Source organism: Haematobia irritans, chromosome 2 (assembly GCF_050003625.1).
Source record: "Haematobia irritans isolate KBUSLIRL chromosome 2, ASM5000362v1, whole genome shotgun sequence".
In the NCBI taxonomy this organism is placed as follows: Eukaryota; Metazoa; Arthropoda; class Insecta; order Diptera; family Muscidae; genus Haematobia; species Haematobia irritans.
Genome location: NC_134398.1, coordinates 211798118 through 211808416, shown reverse-complemented (window position 1 = coordinate 211808416; position 10299 = coordinate 211798118). Strand labels below are relative to the sequence as shown.

The 10299-nt window shown below is 37.9% G+C and overlaps 2 protein-coding genes across 2 annotated transcripts; both read right to left on the bottom strand.

The window, feature by feature from the left end:
- Positions 1-2801: 2801 nt before the first annotated feature.
- On the bottom strand, positions 2802-3755 carry LOC142225265 (uncharacterized). The gene has a single exon (XM_075295039.1). The coding sequence runs from the start codon at positions 3753-3755 to the stop codon at positions 2802-2804; it is 954 nt and encodes a 317-aa protein (XP_075151154.1).
- A 7-nt stretch (positions 3756-3762) lies between these two features.
- Positions 3763-8021, bottom strand: LOC142225264 (uncharacterized). The gene is made up of 2 exons (XM_075295037.1): positions 4011-8021; positions 3763-3933 (listed from the first exon to the last, which is right to left on the bottom strand). The coding sequence occupies exons 1-2, from the start codon at positions 8019-8021 to the stop codon at positions 3763-3765; spliced, it is 4182 nt and encodes a 1393-aa protein (XP_075151152.1).
- Between the last annotated feature and the right edge of the window lie 2278 nt (positions 8022-10299).

Genomic DNA, 10299 nt, shown 5'->3' with positions numbered 1-10299 from the left:
AAATATTTACAAAATTTTCTATAGAAAAAAATTTTATACAGAAATAAAATTTTGACATTTTCTATAAATAACAAAATTTCGACGAATTTTCTATAGAAATAAAATTTTGAAAAAATCTTCTATGTTAATAACATTTTAACCAAATTTTCTTTATTAATAAAATTTAACAAAATTTTCTGATGAAATAAAATTCTTGACAAAATTTTCTATAGATAAAAATTTTTGACAATTTTCTATAGAAATATAATTTTGCCAAAATTTCCTATACAAATAAAATTTTAACAAAATTTTTATTTTTTTGACGAATTTTTTGCTACGAATTGTGGTCCAATTTTGGAAAAATGTTGGTCAAAAATAAAAATTCATTGTGGCAACGCTGAATGAAATACTCATGGTCAGAGATAACAATCAACTGTAATTGTACAGAGAGAGAGAGAGAGAAACGTTATACAAACAAGTAATCATATAAAATCGAATTTGTATGGAGATTTCCATAATAACTTTGATAAGGGAAATGAATTCAATTTCATGTATAAATTGATTTAGAAACCCTGCAAACTCTCCTGAATAAATAGTTTTGGAAGTGCCTTAGTTCAAAATTGGTACAAAAATTACCATTAAATGAGAATAAATTCGGCCAGGCCGAATCTTATATACCCTCCACCACGGATTGAGCAGAGAGTTCTACTAAAAACAGTCAACCACCCTTAGCACTTACCGATAGCAATGTATCTTCTTAAGATTGTGTTCTAAGTTGTAATTTATTCCACATGGACTCTATGTTAAATAACAAAGGCAGATTAAATTCCTATATATGCCAATTCAGTTTATATAGAGGAATATAAAAATAATTATGAAGGGAACCAAATTTAAAACGGATCAGATGGAATTTGCACTTCCAGAAACCTCTGGAAATATGGGGATCGGTTTATATGGGGGCTATATATAATTATGGGCTGAAATGGACCAATGTTTGCATGGTGATTAAAAGTGATTGACGTCAGGTACCAAATTTTAAATTTCACGTGCAAATGCACGTCCAACGGGCTCAGCAAATCAAATCTGGAGATCGGTTTATATGGGGAGCTATATATAATTATGGACCGAAATGTACAAATTTATGCATGGTGGTTAAGGTGGAAATTTGGTACGTGATGTGTTCATTATCCCAATGTATTGGGTATTGCGACTGCAATCACTGGGATCCTCGTTGGAGCAAAGTGGGAACTTACCAAAAAACACAGTCACACAGAAAATACACTCTTTAGCACAAAAGATGTCAATTGGATGTAAATCAAGAGCGTAAAATAAAACAATAACTTTTCAATTCACTTCACTTCAAAATTCAGGAGTTTTATTTTGATTGAATTTAACTTTACAATCTTCTATCGATTTAGCTAGTAATACGAACGCTCGTTAACAAACTAAAAAAACTTATCGAAACAAAAAAAAACAAAACAACTAGTAAACAAAATATCCCATATATCCGCGGGAGTAGCCATATTAGAGAAGTTCACGAATCAAGCCTTAAGATTCCACTCCAACTTCCTAGACTCCCTAGATGGCGTTCTCCGAACATCCCGGCCCATTTGCAGGATCCTGCAATCCAACAAAGGTTCCTCGACACATCCAAAAAGATTCCGAAGGCACGTAATTCAGTAAACTTGATAAAAATTATTTCCATTAACAATAAAATCGAGGACTGTAAAATTACTCCAAATTTCAAAATTTCATGGTTAAAACAAAATGAATCATAATGCAATACATTTAAAGTGCACAAGCTCCTGTTATTATATATCCAAATATAGTGAATTGTGCAAGAGGCTTACCAAGTGACCCTCCACTCAAACCATTCCGAATAATTTTTGAATAGACGTCACTTCCTAAAGAGAGTCCCAAAGAAGATGAGACATAAAATCGAGGATCTGCAAGTTGAAGTCCTGGGAATTCTTCTGCGACCCGAGCATCCACGGATTTACTCGGAGTCACTATAGAATATTTTCGGCGAATTTCTGCATATACTTCCACAGATTCTTTCGTGCCACTATTTCCCCGGAGCTGCAATAAACACTTCATTTTGGATCCAACTCTAATCGTCTTCTTACTCATCCTACGTGCCAAACTCTCATCTATAATTGACCCCTCTGCATTCGGATCAATCAGAACTCTCTCACGAAAAATACGTTCTCCGCAAATAATTTTTACAATTGCAGTTGGCCTCAAAGTAACCGTCTCAACAATGCGATAGCATGATAACAATGAGTCTTCTTCTCCACTTCTCCTTCTATGGGAGCTACAAGCTTTGGAGGAACGTGGAACAACCGCTTTGGAGAACACGGTATCATTATTTCCATATCTAGGCGAACGAGGCCTTTTATTTCCACTTGAGGACGCACGAGGCCCCGCGGAAGAAGATCTGGATGAGCTGGTTTCGACTTTTGGCTCGGACGATCTAGGTCCTAACCGTTTAGCCAACCTTCCCCTGGACGAACATGGTCCAGGCTTATGAAGTAGGGTATGGTGCATATCCCCACATTTCTTACATCGCCCTTGACTCTTACAAATGCGCCAAGTGTGATCATGGGCCAAACACCCAGCGCAGTGTCTGTACAACGAAACAGTGTGCATTCTTTCAGAATAGTCCATGCTTAAGAATTTGCGGCAAAAACGTAGAGGGTGATCTTCTAAGCAAACCCGGCACACCATTCTAGGCTTTCCAACACGATTCTCGGGTCTGTAATTTTTTGCTTTAACCATGATTCTGAAGAAATAAAAAAATTAACATAAAAGAATATTCATTGTTAGTTTGTTGGCAAAACCACTAGTTTAACAATAGGCCGGACAATAGGACCTCGTTCAGTCCGGATCTCTGCAACTCTAACCTGCTGATCCTCCCCAGGCAAAACTTTGATAATTCTACCCAACCTCCAAGCGTTTGGTGGTAAATTGTCTTCTTTAATAATAACCATATCATTAACTTTCAAATTCTCTTCTTGAGTCTGCCATTTATATCGTCTCATCATTTCCTTTAAATACTCCTCTTTCCATCGGATGCATAATCTTTGGTTGAGGGCCTTTACTCTCTGCCAACGGTTTATTATGGAAACTGGTTCTTCGCCGATAACTGGCTCAGGTGGAAATAATATAGGACCACCCACTAAAAAATGACCGGGTGTCAAGGCATCCAGACATGAGGCATCGTCTGACAAGGGACAGAGAGGTCTTGAGTTCAGACACGATTCTATGCGTGCCAAAAGCGTGGAAAATTCTTCGAATGTGTACTTTAAATTCGAAGCAATTCTCTTAAAATGATGCTTAAAGGACTTGACTCCGGCTTCCCAAAGCCCTCCCATATGCGGGGCGCCCGCAGGATTAAAATGCCAATTAAGCCCATAATGGCTATGAGTGCGAGTAATCTCAGAGGCTGTGTTCCGCAGAAAAGTACGACATTCTAATCTAAGTGCTTTGGAGGCCCCAACAAAGTTTGTACCGTTGTCGGAAAACATATCCTTAGGGCATCCCCTACGAGCGATAAACCTTGCAAACGCAGCCATGAAAGTAACGGTCGACAGATCACTCACAGCTTCCAAATGAATCGCTCGCGTTGCAAAACATATGAAAAGACAGACATAACCTTTAGTAATCAAACAAGCCCTCCCCGTATAATTTTTTATGTCATACGGTCCAGCAAAATCTACTCCTGTCCGTGTGAAAGGTCTGTCAAGTATTGTCCTTGATAGCGGCAAAGGCGCCATAATCTGGCTACGTGACTCCTTCGCAAAAATCGTGCATATCCTGCAACGGCCAATCACTGCCTTTATTAAACTTCTCACCCGAGGAATCCAAAACTCCGATCTTATCACCTTCATCATTAATTGGTTTCCTCCATGCAGCGTAACTGCGTGAACAAAACCCACTAAGAGCCTCGAGAATCTGCAATTATTCGGTAAAACTAAAGGATGTCTCTCACTAAAGCCTAAATGCCTAGCATTTTCTAACCGTCCACCTACTCTTAGCAATCCATTCTCGTCAATAAAGGGACTTAAACTAAGTAATGGACTATTTCTGGAAATATTTTCACCCTTCGATAACATATAATATTCCTTTGGGTAATATGCCTTTTGCGAAATAACAACTAACCGTTCTTTAACACCTTGTAATTCCGTGGAAGAAATACGTACTTCTGCGTGTGCCTTTTTTCTCCCCTTTGTCGCATTAATAAACCGGTAAACATATGCCATAATACGTAGCGCTCTTGAATAGCAAGAAAATCTATCAAGAATATCGTCAAAATCCTTGATATACGCAAAATTGACCTGCAACTTACGACCCTCTTCCTCTGTGTGATAATTCTTCGAAGAACCCCGCCACCACTCGTCATCAGATCGAAGCCAAATCGGCCCATGCCACCATAACACATTCTCATACAATTCTTGTGGCGTGGCCCCTCGGCTAATTATATCGGCTGGGTTGTCTTCGGACCTAACGTGTCTCCAATTCTCCTTTGCTATATTTCTAGTAATTTTGGCGACCCTGTTACCAACAAAAGTCGCCCATGATGATGAAGGCTTCTGAAGCCAAGCAAGAACTATTTCAGAATCACTCCAACAAAACAAACGTATTTTCTTTTTCTCCAACCGTAAATCCGTCTTAACAGCACTCATCAAGTCAGCCAATAAAACAGCCCCGCACAGCTCTAATCGGGGTAGCGTGATTGTTCTTAAAGGGGCAACTCTGGACTTAGCCAATAGTAAGTGCGTTTGGATACCCCCATCGCGAGATTTTATACGGACATAAACGCAGGCCCCATATGCCTTTTCGGAAGCATCCGCGAATCCATGAACCTCGCAAAAGGAATTTGTCTCAAAACCAATCCATCGTGGTAGTTGTATGCTATTCAGAAAATTATAATTATGAATAAATAGACTCCATTGTTTATGACTGATTTCCGACAAGTTGTCATCCCATCCTGTCTTCTCACTCCAAATTTGTTGCATCAATATTTTGGCTATCACGATGGTTGGACCCAACCACCCAGCCGGGTCAAACAAACTCGCTATTATCGACAAGACTTCCCTCTTTGTAAAGGCCGTTTTTATTTCAATGGGTTTCACCGCAAAATAGAAATAGTCCCCTTTAGCGTTCCACCGTACACCTAATGTTTTCGCTTTGCTCTCATCCTCAATCTCAAGAAACTTTTCGTTGAGAAGATGTGCTGCCGGTAAACCGTCCAAAATCCTATCGTCATTCGCTGTCCATTTTCGCATTGAAAATCCAGCAGAGGACAGTGCTCTAATCAATTGATCACGTGCCTTAACTGCCACATCTATCTCATGTGCTCCTGCCAGGGCATCATCAACATACATCATTTCACGTAGTATCCTGGCAGCGTATGGAAGCTCTTTCTCAACATCTGAAGCCAATTGTAATAACGTCCTAATAGCTAAAAATGGCGCGCAGTTCACACCAAATGTGACAGTCTTCAACTCAAAATCTCTCAAGTCTGCATGGGAATTTTCGCGAAAAACAATACGCTGGAAACATGTATCGCCATCTTCAACATATATCTGTCGATACATTTTTTCGATATCTCCATTGAATACGTACCGATAAAATCTCCATCGAGTAATTAGAAGCGTCAAATCATTTTGTAAAACCGGCCCAGGGTATAGGACGTCATTCAGACTAAGACCACTTGAGGACGGACAAGAGGCATTGAACACTACTCTTACTTTAGTCGAAGTACTTTGGGGTTTAAAAACGGCATGATGAGGTAAGTAAAATGATGTATCCGAATCCGACTGCTGCTTGACCTCAACCATATGACCAAGAAGTGCATATTCACCTAATACCTCATCGTAAATTTTCTTCAATGCCGGTCGTTTAAGTAGCGATGTCTCGTTACGAAAAAATTGACGACATGCCTTCCACTTCGATACTCCTAACACTTGACCATGATTGCTGTATGGCTTAAACGGAAGTGACACAACATAACGGCCGTTCGGTAAGCGTTTAGTTGTCCTAACGTAGTAATCTTCACAATATTCATCTTCTGCTGTGACCCGCGATGCCATTGGGGGTTCCTCCAAATTCCAAAACTTTTCCAACTGCTTATCTAGATTTACACTAGTACAAAAAGAAACGCAGGTGGTGAAAATGGCACTCTGACACTCCCCGCCATCAACCAATGGCCCTGTCAAAACCCATCCAAATATTGTACTCTGGGCAACGAGAGACCCCAAAACATCCCGACGGACTCCATCCAGAAGAATCTGAGGATAAATGTCTCCTCCTAGAAGAATGTCGACATTGTCACTTTTAGCAAAATATGGGTCGGCAAGATGTAGCCCGTCAATAGCTGTCCTATTTGGAAGATCCACCGTGTAACTCGGGATTTTACCGGTTAAATGTGGTAAAACCAGAGCAGATACCTCCAGTTGGACCTTTCTATCAATAGGTGAACCCAGGGTGAATTTGCACTGCATCTGAGCAGACCCCGAAACCGAGTTGTTTAATCCTGTTATAAAAGCATTTATCTTGTTGGCTGACAACCCTATACGGTTCCTTAATTTTTCGGATATAATGGTTGCTTGCGAGCCTGAATCAATCAAGGCTCTTGCCGTATAAATAACTCCATTTGCCTCCACATTAACCAAAGCTGTACCTAAAAGCACTTGTCTGCGAGTGGTAACAAAGCAATTTTGAATGTGTTGACCACCCCCTTCGGTATTCTGCCCCATTTCCTGGCTAGTGCTTGGCCTATTACTTGAATCCTCGCCCACATGTGAGCTAATCTGGGAATCCGACTGTCTATGCAATAATGTATTATGTTTCGAACCACACTTGGAACAGCTAAGTCGATTCATACATTGGTTGAGCCTATGATTCGGACTAAAACAATTGATACACAAATTACATCTTTTAACAGCTAGAAAGCGGTCCGCCGGGCTCATCTCTAAAAACTTAGAGCACGTCTTCAAGTAGTGATCCTGGCTACAAACATGACACGTTATTTTGTTAACCTTGCCCGAATATGCCTTAACCTTTCTAGCAAATCTAGGGTTTTGTGCGACATCTTCTACGTTGGTCACACGCGTAAGATCAAAAACAGTCTCAAGGGACTGAAAACGAGCTGTTAAAAAGTCATCCAAATCCGACCACTTTGAAATTTCTGTCTTGTCCTTTACAGAATGTTCCCATAAAGACAAAGTGTCTACTGGTAATTTTGTGGAACACAAAAACACAAAAATTGGGTCCCAGGTACCAATATCAATATTATGCGATCTTAAGGCATTCATGACATTATTAATTTCCCTCTGAAGTCGTTTTATTTCGAGTGCTGCTTCAGATTTCACCGGAGACAGATTGAACAAAATCTTCAACTGACTATTGACAAGAACGCGTTTGTTCTCATACCTATCTCTGAGGTTAGCCCAGGCCGTCTCAAAACCTTCATTTGTTAAGGGTGATTTCTTAACTATTTCTAACGCCTCCCCTTGGGTTGTCTGTCGCAAATAAAACAGTTTCTCAACCGGAGATATAGACATGCAATCAATGTATACGGCCTTAAACATGTCCCTAAAGGACGGCCATGCGATGTAGTCTCCTCGAAAAATCTCAGTTGTGCATGGAGGCAGACGCAAACGTGGCTCCGAAAATCTGTCTTCCCTCAAATGTTGTTGACCCTGACTAGGGCCGAGAACCGTAGATGTGAAAAGAGATTGGTTCGTAAACGTCTGGGATAATGCGCCCATTTGTGCAGCACATGTAATATATGCCTGTCTACATTGCCTAAATAGGTCCGAGGATCCCTTTTCCTCCTCTTCAGAAAGGTCATGATCAAGGGTAAGCTTTTCATAGGCATCTTTAACTTTGGTCCAAAGACCCTTGAACTCCTCCTTGTGTAAATCAATAGTAAACATAGTGTGGCTACCTTCGGACAAGTCATTGTATTCCTTTTCAAAATTTAAAAACATTTCAGCAAATTTATTGAATCTACGTAACTGGGTCCTATTAGCCATTTTCCGTGTGGTAACAATTCAAATTCGTATATATAAATAAAACGTATTCTTGAACACAGGGAAGGTGATAACAAAATTCGCCCAATAAAATTTAATTGCAATAAAAAGTATATATATATATATATATATATATATATATATATATATATATATATATATATATATATATATATATATATATATATATATATATATATATATATATATTCAATTGAGAAAATAACTGATTCAGGTATATTAAAAAAATCACAAAAAACAAGAATTAAATTTGTTTATCTAATGATTTTCTTTTTCTTATATTTTTTTTAATTGATTGGGGTTTATATAAAAAAAATCACAAAAGATAAGAATTAACTAAATTTATTTATTTACTTATCTATTTATTTATTTTGTTGATTGATATTATTTACGTGATTGGAAATTCAACAAATTCAATGAATGAATTACTTCCGTTATTAAAGCGAAGAAAGGAAAAAAATAACTGATATGGATAACTATAGGTGATTTTTGACTTTAATATACACCCATATACAAAAATCTTTGAAAAACAATGAGCCAATTATCACCACGTAAATTCCCACGATACATATGGGCAATAATATTCTATTCGAATATTTAAGCTATGCGAAACCTCTTGATATTACAAGTCTCCTTTCGAATATTAATTCCAAATAAAAACTGAACGGATAGAAAATATCAATATCAGTGACAATATCAATACCAATATACACACTCTTAAACTATTAAAACTCCATCGAATATACGACAACCCTTGGAAATTTCATCCCAAATATTCCTACAAGATCTCCTCACATAAATAGATGATTATTAGTGAAAACACGCCTATTAAATTACCACTCTTATGTATGATTAATTTCATCAATGCGATCCACAAGAGAGAAAAAAATAAGAGATAATTCCGCACACGTTCTCTTATTATGTCTCTTCCACCACCATTAATTATGCATAACAAGAGATTATACGCACTCTTGTTTATCACTCTTACCAGTATGAAAAAAAAGAGCAATAGGAGAATATAAATAGAGTTACCAGCTTTACAAAAAAAAAAAATACAAATCGCAGTTTTCAAATAAGGTATCGAAGAGGTGAAATGATTTCAATAACAACGTCACAGCGCACAAATCGCTATTTACTGTAGGTTTCAATACATATTCCAAAACAATACGGGATAAAGTTCAAAAATGGTACTTCCAAAAAAGTTGATATCCAAATAATAATATTCCAAATAAAGCTATATAGTGGTTTAACAACGATGGTAACCCTGGAGACCGAGAGATGTCACAAATATGCTCTCTCCAGTATCATCCAACAGCACAACATAATTAGGCGTGATTCATATAAGGCACAACAGAAAATAAAACATCACCTACCTTGGGAGAATATATTTTATACGTATGAAGATGTGTGAACTTTCCACTTTATTGTTGTAGTGTTATTAACAAAAAAGTAAATGCAGAAAGTCTCAATATCCCAGGCCGAACACCACAACAACTATTCACAAGGCACTGAGATATAGTGGGAGATATGCAGGTAGAGTTGCCAGATCATGAACTAAACACACACTGAAACCGTGATTGACTGCAAAACGGCAGTATGATTTTCACACAATCGATCGGAAACAAGTTATAAAAAAACTGGGTTTCACAAAGAAATTGACTTTAAACAGTCTACAGTATTTATAAATATGTTCCTCTTGCTCCGTATCCGGCTCGAAGGACAATGTTCATTATCCCAATGTATTGGGTATTGCGACTGCAATCACTGGGATCCTCGTTGGAGCAAAGTGGGAACTTACCAAAAAACACAGTCACACAGAAAATACACTCTTTAGCACAAAAGATGTCAATTGGATGTAAATCAAGAGCGTAAAATAAAACAATAACTTTTCAATTCACTTCACTTCAAAATTCAGGAGTTTTATTTTGATTGAATTTAACTTTACAATCTTCTATCGATTTAGCTAGTAATACGAACGCTCGTTAACAAACTAAAAAAACTTATCGAAACAAAAAAAAACAAAACAACTAGTAAACAAAATATCCCATATATCCGCGGGAGTAGCCATATTAGAGAAGTTCACGAATCAAGCCTTAAGATTCCACTCCAACTTCCTAGACTCCCTAGATGGCGTTCTCCGAACATGATGCAAATATATACATTACGTTACGCATTACGCTGAATAGCAATATTGTTGCTCATAAATCTTTACCCGATTGCATGATCAATCTATCACTCCTGCTTGTGTTTCTTTAGATAA